We start from the raw sequence: 19,116 nt of genomic DNA, 5'->3' as shown, positions 1-19,116 counted from the left end.
GGAGTGTCGGATGAACGGATGATCCGACACTCCCGGCGGAGAGACCAGGGGCCCGCCGTGCGCTGGATAACGATCCGGCGGCTGGCAACTTGCTGGGCCCCCCCAGAGCCTGAGGCCCGGTACCGCCTGCACCGGCGGTAGTTCCGCCACTGAACGAATGGAGTTCATCTGAGATCACTGAGATCGCTAAAGTTGTAAATTAGGGACACAGAGAAAAGAAAAAAATATATATAGTGTGTAGGCGGGGTTCACTCTTGGGGTGTTGCGTGTGAGTTCCCTTTGGGTTGGCTTTGTGTAACCCCATGTATGTAACACGACACCAGGCATCCCCACGCTCAGGGGCCTCGGCTCTGGCTTCGGCGCTCCCTCCCCCTGGGAAGAAAGGCCACCATGAAGGGCACCCTATGTCGGGCATAGCCCATTTGCACACATACCCTCCTCAGGATGGTTACAGCCACGATACAGTCCAACATCACACTCTTGTAGAACCCCTCCTTCTCAGAGGTTGGAGGGAGAAGAACCAGTCCACACAGATAGCCTTTTCTTGGTTTTACTTGAAAAGATGAACATGACATAAAGTATACGTTCCAGCCACCCCCGAATGGGGTGACGGCACATCACTTGTTACTTGCTCGTGATACATATTAGAGAGAGAGAAGATGAGCCCAGGTGCAGCGACTTCCACGACTTGCTTGAGCCAGAAGCCCACTGGCAAATATTGTCAGTCTTACAGCACTTCCATATTCTCCGGAATCCCATCCTTGTCGGTCTTAAGGCCTGGTTCACACCTGGGCGTTTTACAGCACGTTCCTACGCACTGTAAAACGCTCAACATGTGAAAACCAATGATTGCCTACGGGCATGGTTCCCACCTGTGCGTTTTACAGTGCGTAGGAACGTGCTGCAAAACGCACTACGCCCAAAGAAGTACAGGAGCTTCTTTGGGGCGTATTTGCCGCGCGTATCCATTAGGATACAGCCGGATAGCCCTCGGAAACGCGCGTTTGTTGCACGTTTCTTTTACTGCAAATCGCTGTAAAAACGCGCGGCACGAAACGTGCGGCATTCTTAAAGATGCCGAACAGCAGTGAGTGAATAGCTGAATGCCGCTGAGCGGCATTCGGCTCGGCTGTTCTGCTCTCGCGGCTGGCTCCGCCCAGCTGTCAGAAGCAGGCTGTCGGCCGGCCAACTTCTGCTTTCAGCACGGCTCAGCCGAGCCGATGCATATGCGTTCGGCTCGGCTGAGCCGCTCGGCCATGATCGGGAGCTGTACGGCTATTGTGAATAGCCCGTACTGCACCCCTTCGGTTCTACTGAACCGAAGGGGTCCTGGGGCCGAAGCTAGCCGAAGGATCGGCCGAAGCTACGGCCAGATCCTTCGGCAGCTTTGTGAATAGACCCCAGAGTCTCCCCAGGCCACAGCTACATCTATCGCCAGGGCCCTAGTGGCCATTGGCCGTACTGCACCTATCCTACAAGTGTAATCACCTCATCTGTGTACATTGATTCATGTCGAATGAATGTTCTGTATCTAAATTGCCCTGTCAATAACCTTAGTACAGCATTCAAGGGCATTCTTAACAGTGATGAAAAGCTCGTGCTTAAAGTGAAGTTGTCTCTCAAAAAGCAAGGTCACAGTGTTGCAGAGCAGGCTTTAATACTGCTGAAATCACGTTTCTTTTTAGGTTTAATGCTCCTGTTGTCATGTGGAGACGCTGTATGGAGGTGTTGAAGCTTTGCTGAACTAATGCCCCAATGTACATAAGTGCTGTGCTCGCTGACATTCAACATGGCACCAGAGGTTATTTGCATTAAACTGGCATATTAAATTGAAGTCCGATATTTTGTTTTCATTCTCATCCATTGAGAGACACAGGAATTTAGAAACAGTTGCGTTTATTGCAGCCTACAGAAGGTTGGGACACTGGCAAACAGAACAATTGTAAGCCAGCACCCCATATAACTCTTCCTCTACCCAGCATGCCTCAGTTTTTGTTAGGAGTTTCTTTAGTGAGAAGTTGTGACATAAATAACAGGTATTTGTGAAAATTGCCTTATATATACATGAAAACCATGTGTGTATTATATACTTACACTTATTTATTTATTCAGCATATCGAGCCAGATTGGGAATGTTAAATACCGTGTCAAAAATCAGAGGACAAGTTAAAACAACAGGCTACCCTCAGACCGAAGGTTTACTTGGAGATTGTATGCTACGACATGGCCGAGAACTAGGGGAAGAGTCGGAGTTTGGTGAGTACAGAGTGTGTGTCAGTGTCAGAATATTGTACAATCTCAACCTTGTACAGCTGTATTTCCTGTTTAAGGAAGAAGTCTGAGCGAATACAATCTTAACGCTTGGAGTGGGGCTACCCCGGCACTGCAAGGGTTAAATGCCTATTTCATCTGGGGAGTTAAAATAACCGAGATATACTCACCTGAACCAAGATCCCGGCTGATCCCTAGACCGGTCTCTGCAGTCTCCTCCTTCAATCCATCGATGGACTGTCCCTCAGCGCCTTCACGTCCAATACACTGTATTGGACATGATAACTTACAGGACTTTAGACCGCCGGTGCGGAGGGGGAGCAGGGCTGAAGGAAACGGTCTAGAAGACTATTTTATCTTCTTAGATAAAACACTTCTTACTGTGGAAACAGAATGCCAGTCAATGATTGTTCTACAAACTATAAATAATACCTATATGACAATGAGTATTGTTTTATTACACAAATTACATTCACTTGATTTCATTTTCCCCTTCAGCTGGGCACATGAAAAAAACACTTCTGTCAAGCTTGACCACATCAAGGTCATCAAAGCACCACTAGTTATCTAAAAGCAAAACCTGCATATATGTCAAATCTAACATGTACATGTATATTTCCAATTTCCAAATTATACATACAAATGAGGTTTGTGAACCATTAACACACATTTATGTCATTATTTATGTAAGGCCGATTTCACACGTTTATTAAAAAAGGCATTAAAAAGATTGTAATTCCCTTTTAATAAACATTGCGGACCAGGGAGTTCTAAATTGCTAAGTACAGCAGTATTACTGTGCATGAGATGTACCGTATGACCATTGTTTGCCTCTAACTTGGTTATTAGTGGCCTGTGTCAATAAACTCTCCATTCATACCAGGCAGTGCTTTGTTGGATGTCGGGGAATGTATGAAGCAAATGGCTGAGGTGAAGGATTCTCTAGATATTAACGTCAAGCAGAACTTTATCGATCCACTCCAGTCCTTGCAAGACAAAGACTTGAAAGAGATTGTGGTAAGCATGCAACATTTTCCATCTGCTCGGGAAGCATTATAAAATACAGTATGAAGGAATTGCTCCAGTTGCTCCCGGTTCAGTGAACCATCTGCAGATGAGATTTATCCCGGAACTAGGAACTTTCTAATATTCTGCCACCAGGAAATTGCTTCCCTTATTTCTCCAGGCGGAATCCTTTTTCATGGGTCATCATTGGTTATGACACATATACTTCCTGTACTTCCATCATATCCCATTCTGGTTCCAGACTAATCACTGTACACTGAACTTTTTTATGTTGTATGAAAAATATTGCTTAAGCAGGACAGAACTTAACCCCTTTGTGACGGGAGACGTACACTGTACGTCCCGCCACAAAGGGACCAAATGACTCGTCACGTACACTGTACGTTACGAGTTATTTACTGCATTAGAGGGCTGGTAACCGCCGGTTACCATTCATTAATGGATGCCTCAGTATAGAGGCATTCATCAATGAAAGGGTTAACCTTTTTCAGACACCTGATACCTTAATATCGGGTGTCTGAGAGTGAAAGCAAAGCGGGCAAACATGCCGGCAAAAGCCAGCATTCTGACAGCTCGTATAGATCTAGAGATATCTCTCTCAGATCGTATACTGGCTTTTTTTTTCTTTCACTCTCAGGAACAGATACATAATGTATCTATTCCTGAAAGAAGAATGTTGTTGGAACGTTCAAGAAAACCTTTAGTGACAGCTGAATCCTGAACTGCTGCAGGATCAGTGCCATTAACTTATTATTGGCTGTTCTGAAGTTTGAAGCAGCCTGATAATAACCAAAAATGTATTAATTTATCAAGCAGTAATAGTGAGATTAATTCACAATGACTGCCTGATATAATTAAATAAATAAAATAAAAGTTTTAAAAACATAGTGAAATGTGTAAAGAAAAAAAAAAGGGTAAAACAATACAAAAAAAAGGACAAATAAATGAATGTATTTATTGCATTTTTTTTCAGCTGTGCAGGTTTTGTAAAAAATACTACAAATCAAAACTGGGAAAAAAAGTGTTTTTTTAAAGTTTTCTCCTCTTTTTTTATATTTTAATTTGTCCTAAGTGAGGGGTTAGCCACACATATGTGATATAAATATGTAGCCCTATCTGTTCTCTAAAAAACAATATATAGTATGTGTGGGTGCACTTTGTAAGAAAGTATATTACTGACGTGGAAGAATCACACAGCAAAAATGTCAAAAGTGTGTCAGTCATTTACGAACAGAAACTAAAAACAAGCTCAGTCCTGAAGGGGTTAAAGTAGTATTAAACTCTCAAACAGTTTTTCAATAATGAATCCAGATCAAACAAATATACATTGCCAAGCAAAGTATTTCTTTACATTCTTGCCCAAGCACTTACAGTAATCATATTTCTAAACAGCTCCAACTCTCTCAGCTTGGCTTCCCTGAACTTCCTGTCCAGTAGAAGATCACCCGGGACAGAGCAGTCTCCAGTAGCTGTTCATCTATTAGCTTGAATGTGTGAAGGAGGAGCAGGAGAAAGCGGGGAGTGTCTTGCCTTGCTGTGTCTTTTTCGTGGAGACACACAGCTTACTAGCACACACAAGGGTGGCTCCATAGGATCCTGCAAGAAGCCACCTTAAAACAGGATATCAGGGCCAGTGCTCAGGAGACCAGTGGATTCTGATGGAAAATAAAACGTATGAACATCAAGGAGCAGTATACCTTGAAAGTGATTTCATCAGCATTTGAAAGCACTTAACAAAATTGACTTTAATATCACTTTAAAGGAGAATTGCGGGGAGAGTAAAATATGCTCTCTGCACAGCTTAGAGCCAGCATGGGACACTGCAGCTGTCACATGCTAGCTCTATACCAAGAGCTGTGTGATCATGTAATCGCATGTGATTGCTTAACTCATCGTCTCTTCTCCCAACCAAGTGCAGGGACTGTCGGTCACTACTCCCCTCAGGGATTCACCCTTCCCTCTCTGTTCCTCTTGACAATATTGTCGGGATCCTTCCTGGCTGCAGTGCGGCTCTCCGCTGTTAGTATATTGCAGGCAGTAGCCCACTAGATGCTGACTTTGGGTCACAGGAGTTCATTAGTAAATGTATTCCTGTGACCCAAAAGAGCAGTAAAGATTTGGCTTTACTTCTCCTTTAAGACCTCTACATTAGAAAGCATGCACTCCAATCCCTTTCAGATAGTGTTTCTGCTTCTGACCTGCATCTGTAAGTGCTAGTTCGCACCAGCCACAGTGCGTTCCTGGTCCGCATTGGATCGCAATGCGGCCAGCTCACTTTGTTTTGGGGCCAGAAGGGGTGTGGCAGTCCATTGAAGTGAATGGCACTGTAGCCACGCCCTCCAGACGCAATGCGATCGGCCACATGGGAACGCAAGGCACATACCTGCGACACCCTTCAGTCCCTTGTGCACCTAAATTCAAGGCAAAGCTCTGACATTGCCTGGAAGTGTCAAAGCCTGCCCGTTCCCTCCCATCCCCCCTATGTATACTTATTGGTTTAACTTTTGCCCAACATGCACGTATGTGTGCTTTAAATCGTAAAATATTTTAGATGGTTAAAATTCTGGGATATGTAGGTACCGTAATATGATCGCTGGAAAATGTAATAATGTAACATTACAGAGGTGCACTCTCACTTATGGGGAGATTTCAATTCAAATATCCACTGGTCTACTGAAGTTTGGGGGGCATTAAAATCATAGATTGTCAGTTTCAACGTAAGTGTGGTTAACTTTCCCCTATAAGGAATATGTGACTCAAAGCCAAATCTCCAATCAAGCTAGAATTTTCATGGGAGCACCATGTATCCTTCTGTAATATGCACCAACTGAAATGCATTAAGCCAAGGTAGGCAACCTCAGCACTCCAGCTGTTGGGGAACTACAAGTTGCAAGAGTGTGACATCCACAGGCACGATTCCCAGAGGCATGATGGAATTAGTAGTTTCACCACAGATGGAGTGCAGAGGATCCCTACCCCTGCAGTTACCCATAGCAGCCAGATTTGTCTTTATTTGTCAGATTTTACTGAACAGATAAACGAGATGTTTTTTGAGTGTTCGGCTATGTTTCTCTTCACCTTATTCTCCACACACAATATTTTTCTGAATTACAGTGCATTGCTGTTGTTTTATATCCGGAGAAGCATCTGTATTCCCTATAGCAACTAATGAGACCTTTGCTTCCTTCTTGAAACCTGTACTAGAAGAAAGATGGAGTCTGACTGGCTGCCATTAAATCAGTCTTATCATTTCCTATTAGGACCAGTTCACACCATATGCAGTTGTGATGCAGTCCGTTTATTTGACCGCTGCAGTTAAAATACATCACAATGCTTTCCTATGGACTTTCTTGTGCTTAATTCACACCATTGCAGTCAATTCAACTGCAGTCAGAAAAAGTACTGCTTGTCCTACTTTAACTGCATCAAAACGCATCAAACGCTGTGCAAACGCATCAAACGCAAAGGAACACATAAAAAAAAAAAAGAATGGCTAAAGTGAAAACTAGCACCATGCCAGCCAACAAAGAAAGCATGACTGAGCTCCCAAACGAACTAAACAAACATAGGAAATGCTCTGACAGGAAAAGGAAGTGACCTACATGCCTAATTAGCATTTTTTAGTGCAGTTAAAAAACACATCAAAACACATTGCAAACGCAATAAAACGCATTGCAGTGCAACTGCACAGACACATGCAGTTGTGATGCAGTTTATGACGTGAACTAACCCTTAGAACCAGTGTGCACACAGAGTTTTGAATAATTGGCCAGTAGCTTTCAGGTCCCTCTTTCCAGCCAGCTCGCTCAATACATTGTTAGATTCATGAAACCAGATGATTGTTTAGGAAGCAGAAGATTTACGTCAGTTGAATGTTATCAGAATTCTGCAGGCTTTTAAATCGGTTGATTCTGTCAAAGGCAGAGAAGTCATTAATACAGACCAGGCTCTTCTTTTTCTTTTTCAATACATTTTGTTAATTATTTATGTTTTGGACTAAAAAATATATTTATATTGTAGTCGGGTATAAAAAGTTGCATATGGACATTTTATGGGGAATCAAAGCAACTTTGCAACTCTTCACTAAGCTGGCTTACTACTATGCTGTGAATGGCATAAATAGCCTGTGTTATGAATAACAGGAGCGTGAATTACACATGCACACGTAACTGAATGAACCATTGTCACTCACGCAGCTGGGTGGATCCAGACAGAATTGTCGGGATCCGCTTCAGCTGCGGCGTCTCAGTATAACGCGAACCATAGCTCGCGGTATACTGAGCTTTGGGTGACGGGAGGACACTAGTTTGTGTCCTCCCGTTACCCTTAGGAGAACTATGGGGAAAAGCCCTAACCCCATAGTTCTCCTTTAAGGCCCTGTTCATACTGGTGCACTGCACTAGCACACGTGGGTTGATGCAAATTATGCCACACATCTGCTAATTTGAATAGACTTCCTAACACACCAAAAATTACCCAAAAGGTGCATGTACTTTTTTCTGTAATACAAGGCACTACAATGCATGGTAGTGTGTTATTGCATATTCTGGTGCACTGCAATGCACGTCCATTGGCATGGTGGGGGTGGCATCCAGATGTGCCACATACATATGTGTTGTGGTAACATGTGCGTTACCTCAATGCAAACATTTTTCCTTTAATGCTGAACTACAAGTAAACACAAACAGTTTTTATAGTAGGTATGTATTTTAAATGCAACTAATTAAGAAGTAGTAGAGGGGGGATCAGTACTCTGAACCAGTCATGCTTGCTACATCCACTGAAAACTAACACGCTGACAGAAGATGAGAGGACAGAGATAACTTATTCAGTCTGCTGCTGCTCCTTCATTGTACAATCACAGACTAAAGTGGGAGGATTCCAAGCTTTGCTTTAACAACCTGGAACTATGGTCTGGCAAAGCTGTGTAAGCCACAGGGGTGGCTGGACAGAAATACAACATCCTTGGCAGGTAACATGGTTCCCTTATAAGTATTTTAACTTTGCACTAAGCCATTTATGTGGCCAGCTTTAAGAATAATCACATAAAGGCATTTCTCTCCAGGGCTAGTGGTCAATAACCATCAACAATCTAAACAAACTGCACTCATCCAGCTGCCTTTTACACTTCCACATCTTGTAATGATAACCACATGGCATCTGCAAGTTTACATTGTTTCACCATTTTTAGTATGTAAAACTCTTGAGAATTGCATAGTTTTAATGAACTGTTTTCCTTCTCTCAGTATCATCTGAAAAAGCTAGAAGGTCGACGCTTAGACTACGATTATAAAAAGAAACGACAAGGGAAGATTGCAGATGAAGAGATTCGACAAGCGGTGGATAAATTTGAGGAATCTAAAGAAGTAGCTGAAAGGAGCATGTTCAATTTCCTAGAAAATGATGTACGTATGCAGCTGCTCTGGGTGGGACACATATCTGCACTGCCAAATGTGCTGTATATTACTTGTTAAGGGTTTACCTTCACCCTGCAGTGACACATTGATAATATAGTCATATAACTCTGTACAAAGATCAGAGACAGTGTGGTGTCAGGAGGCAATATGACAGCGGATGTTAGGAGGTTCAGGAATAATTAGTCTTCTCTATGAATGCGTTAACAATAGAGCTGGTATGCAGAAAATGCAATGCATAAATACAGTGATATGTCAAATCTTGTCCAACCTTACCTTAGTAAATGGCATATATTAAAGGCAAAATCTATCTTATCAAGCGTGTAGGTACAGGTGCACATATTAGAAATCTTTGATCCATTTATCCATTCTTCTCGTTCGATCAAGGTTAAAAGTCTCTTCTCCCAGGCCATTTGGCTCTTATTTCCTGTCCAGGGGACCAGCCAGTAAAGGCTTCTCTTTCATGTTGGGGGAGTCAGTCCCATCAGCACCCCTTTGTAGTTCTAGGGCTCTTTGGCTGTCGTTATCCCATCAGCATGGATTGTATTGTGCGACAGAGGTCATGCGGTACAGGTATTGTGGGTGGTGACTGACACTGTCCACAAACCCACCCAGACACCAACTACAGACCTGCCCCGGTAATGACCAACCAATGTATGATGGCACACATAGTTTTCTGCGGCGGTGCCTCTTTATGCCTGCCCAGATGGCCTGGGCAGACACAATGAAAAATGGACAAGTGGTGATGTCACAGTTACCAGTTTTTTCCCTCTAATGAACCACAACGGCTCACATTTGATATGACCCAGAAACAGACCAATTAAGGTGAACAAAGCACCTAGACCAGATTACTTTTTTTTTGGAGACTCTTTATTGCATGGCTTTCTATCTATGGATTGGCGCAAGGCCAATGTGGTATCTATATTTAAACAGGGATCAAGTCTTTAACAACTAACTACAGACCTGTAAGCTTAACTTCCATAGTTGGGAAGATACTTGAAAAGGATTATATACACATGTTTGTGCTAGAAAATAATATAAGCAATAGTCACTGTGGATTCACAAAAGACTGTAGTTGTCAGACTTTATACTACTTTCTTTTTATGAGGAAATAAGCAATAAACTAGAGTGGCTGTGGATATAATATACTTGGATTTTGCAAAAGCATTGGACACAGTTCCCCACAGGCAGCTAATGTGTAGGTTAAAGTCTGTAGGTATGAATATTACCTGGCTTAGAAACTGTATTTAGAATGTGGTGATTTATAATTCATACTGTGAATGGTCTAAGTTTGTTAGCGGTGTACCCCAAGGTTTTGGGACATACTGTTTAACTTATCTATAAGTGATATATGGGATCAAAAGTACAATTTCTGTGTTTGTAGTTGACACCAAATTATGTGGTAGAATACAGTCCTTACAGGATGTCTCCAACTGACAAGCAGATCTGAATGCACTGTGTGATTGGGCATCTATGTGCCAAATGAAGTTTAATGTTGATAAATGTAAAGTTATGCACTTGGGGACTAAAAACATGCATGCGTCATACACTCTAGGGGAGTAAAACTGGGGGAGTCAATAATCGAAGTGGATCTGGGTGTTCTGGTAGACTATATACTCAATAATAGCATGCAATGTCAAGCTGCAGTTTCTAATGCAAGCAAAGTACTTTCTAATAAAAGGGATGTAGACTCCAGAGAGAGAGACATCATCCTGCCCCTGTACAAGGCGTTAGTAAGACCTCATGTGGAATATGCAGTTCAGTTTTGGCAACCAGTTCACAAAAAAAGATGTTGTGGAACTGGAGAAAGTGCAGAGAAGAGCAACTAAACTTATAAGAGGCATGGAGGAGCTGAGCTATGAGGAAAGATTAACTGACCTGAATCTGTTCTCTCTGTGGAAGAGGCAATTAAGAGGGGATATGATTAACATGATCAACATACAAAACGGTCCATTCACTTTAAGGTTACTTTAAGGACAAAGGGACACTCTGCGTCTGGAGGAAATAAGGTTTAACCTTAGCATATGGAAAGGCTTCTTCACAGTAAAAGGCTGTGAAAAAGTGGAATAGGTTTCCTAAGGAACTAGTTCTAGCCAGCTCAGTTAATTGTTTTAATAAAAATCTGGATGTGTCCTAAATGCACAGAACACACTGGATATTCAGGGCTAGTTCACACCAGATGCAGTTCTGATGCAGTCCATTCAGTTTGGCAATTGCATCAATATCGCGTCACAATGCTTTCCAATGGGATTTCTGGTGCCCCCTTCACCCCAGTGCAGTCAGTTTCGATGCAGTCAGAAAAAAATCCTACTTGCCACAATTTAGCTGCACCTGATCGCAACAGAACGCATCAAAAACACATGCAAATGCACTGGACTGGACCTAAAAGCCTATTTAAATTTTAAAAACCCAAGTCAAAATGGCGGTAGAATCACAGAAACAAAACATATTGCACTGCAGCTGCGCAGACACACACAGTTCTGATACAGTTATGGTGTGAACAGAACACCAAACATTGTTGATTGCCCTGATTGCCTTAGGGGATCAGGAAGGATTTGTTTCTCCTGATGGAGCAAATTGAACCATGCTTTATAGGAGGTTTTGCCTTCCTCTGGATCAGCTGTGGGTAATTATGGACATAGGGTTCTGTTTTTCTATTATTTTTTTCTCTATTGGTAAAACTTGATGGACTTGTCTTTCTTCAGTCTTACTATGTCCCTTTATAATCATTGCTGCTGAAAGTCACCAGCATACATTGGTAGACTTGTAACTGAAAGAGGGATTATAGATTTTTTGGGTCCCTTAGTGAGTCTTTCAGGTTTTTCCTCCACCCTAAAAATTCCTATACATATTACATGAAACTTTGCACATCCTCCTCTTTCCCATGCTTCTTATCCACCTCACCTCCACATCCAGGGAATCCTTCCCCGGTAACCACGCGTACCCTCCTCTACCCCCACCCAGTCCCCCCCCCACACTATGGTTGCAACCTGTCCAGGATTCACCCGGACCATCCGGTTTCGGAGTTTTAATCGATTATTGAAAAAGTTGACAACTTTTTCAATAATCGATTATAATCGATTATGTCGATTAGTTGTTGCAGCCCTACTTGTGTCAACTGGACACAAACACTAAGTGCCCATACCGGCACTTTAAATTTTTTAACAGATGTGACTGCCTGAGGTCCCCCGCAGGCGCAGACCTCAGGCAGCCACATCACTTCCTGTGTGCCGTTGACGCCTGTAAACAGGCACCGCCACCACACATCTCCTCCTCTGGCTCTTTCCTGACAGCACGCTGCCCGCCTCCGGACCCCTGGTGAGACCCCCGCACAGTCCGCACAGCAAAGCCTGCATAGCCCACCTGAGAGCCCCCACAGCCACCTGAGACCCCGCTTAGCTCACCTGAGACCCCACACAGCCACATGAGAGCCTACTTAGCCCACCTAAGACCCCACACAGCCCACATAGCCCACCTGAGAGTCTGCACAGCCCACCTGAGAGTCCGCACAGCCCACCTGAGAGCCTGGGACAACACAGAGTATGTAGCTTTATATTATTTTGTATTGCTGGGATGTGTAGCCCTCTATAGCTGGTCTATATTGTCGCGCGTGGCATTAGAGTGTTCAGATTTTTCTTGAAGAAAACATGTCAACCCTACACCCCACATGCACACCGCATCATTCCCCAGCCATCTTACTCCTTCCCACTGACCTCACCCCCCGGAAAGAGGATCCCTCCCCAGACACTTACCCTCCACCAACAACATTTTACAATGCATTGTTCACTGTGCACATAAACCCCAGTCACCGTGCTTTCCTCACCACCATGCGGCCAAGTGAATTCTTATCTGTGGTCACCTCATCCCACCACTGAAAACGCATCTCTCTGCCCTGAGGCCTCAGCTGCCACCCCTCAGATATAGCACATTCAGGCTCTTCTGCATGCTTTTTTGCTGACGGGGAGCATACTAACAGGAGGAGAGAGAAGAGAGATAAGCTAATCAGTCTGTTAATGCCCCTCCAATGTCCAGTCACAGACTAGGAGCAGGTGACCTAGCTGTATTGCTTAACTGCAGTAGAGAATAGTCAGGTCACCAGGCTGACTCTGCTATCTGGCAGATGTGCAAATCTCAAAAGTGGACAGACAGGAATACAAGTTCTGTGGAAAGTAAAACTGCTCCCATACAGGTGTTTCATCTGTGTATTTAGCTATTTGTCTGAAGTTAAGCTTAAACCTTCTCCTGCCCTAAGTCAAATTATAAGTGCTGTATACATGTGACTTGGATTGTACAAGCAGAACATTTCCAGAGCATATTAGGGTGTGCTCATTGATTTCCATCTCCGTCAGCCACATAGAAATGTCTAATTGGTGAGTTGAAGACAAATGCTATTTTTGAATACCCTTCATCAGAAATACGTCTCGGCTATATTTGTTAATGATGATGATACATTGTAGATAATATGTGTAGATAATATTTACTTTAGCAGAGCACCCTCCAGTGAGAGAATAACTAAACACCGCCCCCCTATGGACATTCTTTCAATTCACCTAAACTGCTTTGTATTTCAGTTACAGGTTGATATTGGTGGGCCATTAAAATTGGTGCAAAATACAACCTAGTCAAAACCTAGAGTTTGTTGTTATCTGAAATATAAAACATTTCGCTCAGCCTAAAGAACTGTCAAGCAAACTGTAATGCATGCTGTGTTGAAGACCAGTGTGCAGGGGAAATCAATGTCCATATCTCATTATGTACTGTACTTCTCTCCATTACAGATTGAACAAGTTAGTCAGCTGTCCGTATTTATAGAATCTGCATTAGACTACCACAGACAGTCAACTCAGATCCTGGAGGAACTCCACAGCAGATTGCACAACAGGTGAGACTTCGGATCCTGTACTTGTTACGCTACAAGGCACTACTGTATGGAAAGTAAGGAAGAGGACAATGTTAAAGTGTTTCCACTTCTGCTGCCAAATTTGAGAAACCCTCCCTGTTTTTTTTTTTGCAAGTATATTTTTTTTATTCAAAATTGGTCAATACATAGGTAACAACATGGTTACAGTTGACAGGTATCATGGGACAACAAATCGAAGCCTAATACAATGAAGAACATAGTAAATCAAGGACAGTAGTGTGTTGAAAACAAATCTAGGGTGTCAAGACTTTTCAAAATATGTAATGAGGCAACCGATATAGTCGGTTTGTGTATTAAAGAACCTTATAACTCTAACAAGCTATGGTTGCCTATAAGATTGTTACCTAACATATGCTCTGTGTCCAGTGGGTAGGAACAGACAAGAGAGTGGAGCGGAAAGGACTAGGAAAAGACAAGAAAACATGAGGAATGCGTATAGGGCCTCTGAAAGGGGAAGAAGACTGTTGCAAAGAAAATGTAGAGCAGGTATCTAGATTCCAATTTCTGGAAGGTCTCACGTCGCTAGATTAGCGAACCCCCCGGTTTTGTGATATGTTCCTATTCACACAGCAAACCTAAAAAAAAATGTTACAAAAATTCTACCAGGAGTTTTATTTTTGTGCCAAACAAGATATCTTTTTAATTACTTAAACAACATTTATACAACTAGGTGTGGTTTATAGTCTTGCCGTCATAAACAAAACTACACTGCCTGCCTGGCCCAAAAAAAGTCACGCACTCTAATATTCTGTTGGACCAATCTGATTACAGCACGCATTCGCCGCGGCATCGTTTCAATAAGCTTATGTATTGTCACATTTATTTCTGTCCAGAGCTGCATTCATTTTTCACCATGATTTTGTAGTGATGATGGGAGACTCGGACCTTGGCGTAAAGTCTTCTGCAGCACATCCCAAAGATTCTCAATGGGGTTACGTTCTGGACTCTGTGGTGGCCAATCCATGTGTGACAATGATGTCTCATGCTCCTTGAACCACTCTTTCACAATATGAGCCCAATGCATTTTTAAATATGCCTGCGCCATCAGAGAAGAAAAAATCCATCGATGGAAAAAACTGCTCATTCAGTATATTCAGGTAGACAGCTGACCTCATATTTTGGGACATAACATTGCTGAACCTAGACCTGACCAACTGAAGCAACCCCAGATTATAACACTGCCTGAAATCCAGGTGGTGACTTTTTTTTTGGCCAGGCAGTGTATATTGGAGAATGCAAAAAAAGGACCTATGGACACTACTAGATGTCAGTAATTTATAATAAACTCTCATTTATATAATGTAGAAATATATCTTTATTACCCATACCCTAACCCTACACACTTTTAGAATTCTTAGTAGGGCTCCATTGCAAACACTTGTAAATATATCAATAAACCATTTGAACCATAGAAATTATATATCAAGAAATAATTTATCATGTAACAGAAATTGGTTTTACCCAACCGTCTCCTAGATTCACCCTATGAACGAGACCAGACTGCTGATTATATACCTTGTGTATGTTCTATCATGTGATTCTTGGCTGTCCATGCAATACAATGAAAAATGTTATACACATGAACTATGTTATCTATCAATGAAAAGTATATTAAGGGGAGCCTCAGCCATACCTTGCAGTGGGACCTTTTAGGTATTTTTATTCATGGCTTTATAATAATAATATTCCCTGGGGGTCTCTCTCCCACTTTTTTTTTCCGTGCAGATTTTTAAAAATCTTACATACCACCAGCCATTGGCTATTAACTGAAATAGACAACATTGTCATACAACCCCAATTCCCAAAAAGGTTGGAATGCTGTGTAAAATCAACATAAAAACAGAGTGCAATGGTTTGCAAATCTCATAAACCCGTCTTGTATTCAGAATAAAAAATAGAAAACATCAAATGTTTAAAATGAAAAAATGAACCATTTTAAGAAAAAAATAAGATAATTTTGGAATTGATGGCAGCAACATGTCTCAAAAAAGTTGGGACAGGGCCATGTTTACCACGGTGTAGCACCCCCTCTTCTTTTAACAACACTCTGTAGATGTCTGGGAACTGAGGAGACCAGTTGCTGGAGTTTTAAGAGAGGAATGTTGTCCCATTCTTGCCTGATATTGGATTATATCTGCTCAACAGTCCTAGGTCTTCTTTGTCGTATTATTAGTTTTAAGATGTGCCAAATATTTTCAGTTGGTGAAAGGTCTGGACTGCAGACAGGCTGGTTAAGCACCCGGACTCTTCTACTACGAAGCCATGCTGTTGTTATAGATGCAGTATGTGATTTAGCATTGTCCTGCTGAAATATAAAAGGCCTCCCCTAAAAAAGACATTGTCCGGATGGCAGCATATGCTGCTCTAAAACCTGAATATATCTTTCAGCATTGATGGTGCCTTTCCAGATGTGCAAGCTGCCTATTCCATACGCACTTATGCATCCCCACACCATCAGAGAGGCAGGCTTTTGAATTGAGCGCTGATAACATGTTCGGATACGGCTTCTTCTTTGCATGTGAGACTTTAACTGGCATTTTTAGATGGCACAGCAAACTGTGTACAGAGATAGTGATTTGTGGAAGTATTCCTGAGCCCAAGCAGTGATATCTGTCACAGAATCATGACTGTATGTAGTGCCGTCTGAGGGCCTGAAGAACACAGACATCCAATATTGCGTTTTGGGCTTGTCCCTTGCACAGATTTTTCCAGATTCTGTGAATCTTTTGATAATATTATGTACTGTAGATGAAGATTTATTTAAAGTCTTTGCAATTTTACTTTGAGGAACATTATTCTGAAATTGTTCTACAATGTTTAGATGCAGCTTTTAACAGATTGGTGAACCTCGGCCCATCTTTACCTGTGAGACACTCTGTCTCTCTAAAGCTGCCCACACACCTTACAATTATCTGCAGATTTTCTGTGGTCAGATGGAAAAGGTGCAACAGATTCCTCTATCTACACTTAACTGTGTGGATGGAGTAATCTCCACCTGGGCCAATCTGTTGCACTTTTTCCATCTGACCACAGAAAATCTGCAGATAATTGTAAGGTGTGTGGGCACCTTAAGATGATAATTTTATATCCAATCATGTTACTGACCTGTTGCCAATTAACCAATTTAGTTGCAAAATGTTCTACCAGCTCTTCCTTGTTAGTACCACTTACTTTGTCAGCTTTTTGTTGCACTGTCCCAACTTTTTTGAGAAGTGTTGCTGCCATCAACTTCAAAATGACCTCTTTTCTTTCTTACAATGACACATTTTCTCAATTTAAACATTTGATATATTTTCTATTTTATATTGTGAATAAAATACGGGCTTATGAGATTTGCAAATCATTGCACTCTGTTTTTATGTAGCTTTTACAAAGCGTCCCAACTTTTTGGGAATTGGTGTTGTAGATTCATTACACTATTGTGCACATGTGATTGACCTCCGACATAGTTTTGATTATAAAAGTCTCCTCAAGCTTTTCCCCATAGCCTTAATTCATTATATGCATATTTACAGTATATCTATTTGCAGTCCTTTTATGTAACATTATTTGAAGAGATCTCTTTGAAAAGTACAGGAATCAGAGAAATATAATATGACAACTGAGTTACAAAGCATCAATTTCACTAATTGGTGCAAATCATAAGGATTTGCCAAGCTTACTTGTTACAGTGCCTTCACAGGGCTCCCTCACAATTAAATAGGGATCACTTCTCTCACAAAAAAATTGGTGGCCAGAAGCAGTCATCCCTTATCCCTCATAAGGGAAACATACTGAGCATAGGTGCAGGATGCAGCCCCAATACAGTCAGGGTGACTGAGACATCTACAAGAAAACACAAAGAGAGGGGCACATTTCCTAGTGCAGATTAGTTTATTCAACAATCATAAAAGAAGACAAGCTAGCAGGTACTCACATTGGTAGAATGACAACAAGTTGTAAAGCAGTGAAAAGCGGGGCACCTGGAGGGATCCGTATAATGAGTCCTGTGTGCAGATCAGTAAGGTGTCGACGCGTTTCCGGGGCATGCCCCCTTCATCAGAACGTGATTCAAGTCTCCTCTCGACGTCGGCTAAGAAGGGACAGTGAAGATGATGCCCCGGAAACGCGTCTGCACTAGGAAAGGCGCCCCTCTCATTGTGTTTTCTTGAGTGCACCTCCAGCCTGTGTAGATAGATGTCCACATTATAATAACAGAATGTTTACAACCTGCAGCACCTCTGAACACATCTGTTTCTTATTGCCTTTTCATGTGTTTTGACGGATTTTATATTTTGGCATAAAGTTTTTGTTTTTGTAGCTCTCAGGTGTTCCCAATTTCAAGTAGTAGTCCCAGGTTTTGAAGATTTGTTCAGGGAATGAACTGGAGTATGGAAAAAGTACCCTTGCCGTGGGGCTATCTCCGCACTGCAAGGGTTAAGTGCTTGTTTTATCTAGGGGATTCATATAAAGCAGATAGACTTACCTATTCCTCAAATCTGCCCAGCAGTCAAAATGCCCAATGAGAGCAGGCAGCCGTCTCCTACTAAATTGGCTGCCGGCTCCTACTAAATGAAAATTTTCCAGCCAGCTCCTTCGATCAGCTGATCGAGGGATGCTGATCAAAAGGGTGCAGACAGCAGCACCCATTGTGCGAATTCGCACAGTGTATGGGCACCATTTAGGAGCGCTGACGTCGTCATGTCTTATGCAGGTCCATAGCCAGAGCAGAGGGGTGTAACATCAGTGGGAGACAGTGAGGAAAGCATGCTGTATGCACCCACCCCCCTCCAGGTGAGCGCTGACCACCTTGGGACTGAGGAGCACTTAACTTAATTTTCTTAAATTCATAAAGTTCTTCTTTAACATTCGGTACGTATCTTCTTTTTACATTTTGAGTTACATGACTACTTACTGTAGCCATGTTTTAATAAAAACACCAAATAAGTGGCCATATTAATAATTATATCTAATAATGAAAAAGCAATGTAGTGGATCTAGGTCCTCTAAATAACAATGAGGGGGATTTATTAAACATGGAGCAGACAAAATCTGGAACAGCTGTGCACGGCAACCAATCAGCTTCTCTGTCTCATTTTCAAATCTTTCCTGAGCAAACTGAAGAGAGATGCTGATTGGTTGTCATGGGCAACTGCTCCAGTTTTGAAAAATCCCCCCATTGTGTTTTGTGTGAGTAGCAGACTCTAGGGCACTCCAATAGGTTACCTGTTGTGCTATCTATATTATACATTAATTGTTTATTGTATTTGTTAAATAAAGGATATCCTTTAGTATGCTGGTTATGTTGGAAAGCCCTCTGTATTGCTGAAATTCAAAAACTGCAGACCCAAAGGTTCTTGTTCTGGTTTTGTTGCATGGCACCTTTGCCATTGCTGATACAGCATGCTTTCCTCATTGTCTCCCACTGATCTTACACCACAAATCTTGCCTGTCTGAATTTGGAAGATCAGTTAACTTGCCTATTAGCAACCCTGCCAACTTCTG

The 19,116-nt window shown here is 42.2% G+C and overlaps 1 protein-coding gene across 1 annotated transcript in view; it reads left to right on the top strand.

Annotated features, from left to right (window-relative positions):
* SH3GL3 (SH3 domain containing GRB2 like 3, endophilin A3) overlaps positions 1 to 19,116 on the top strand; it is a 113,593-nt gene that overhangs the window by 77,259 nt on the left and 17,218 nt on the right. The window contains exons 4-7 of the mRNA XM_018576687.1: positions 2,113 to 2,256; positions 3,155 to 3,288; positions 8,544 to 8,702; positions 13,490 to 13,593. Coding sequence (XP_018432189.1) covers positions 2,113 to 2,256; positions 3,155 to 3,288; positions 8,544 to 8,702; positions 13,490 to 13,593 — 541 coding nt within the window. The remainder of the gene's footprint in view (positions 1 to 2,112; positions 2,257 to 3,154; positions 3,289 to 8,543; positions 8,703 to 13,489; positions 13,594 to 19,116) is intronic.

This window comes from Nanorana parkeri, unplaced genomic scaffold, assembly GCF_000935625.1.
Source record: "Nanorana parkeri isolate BGI_ZX_2015 unplaced genomic scaffold, ASM93562v1 scaffold74, whole genome shotgun sequence".
NCBI lineage: Eukaryota > Metazoa > Chordata > Amphibia > Anura > Dicroglossidae > Nanorana > Nanorana parkeri.
Note: the sequence above shows the minus strand (reverse complement) of the source record. Positions and strands in the feature narration are given on the sequence as shown.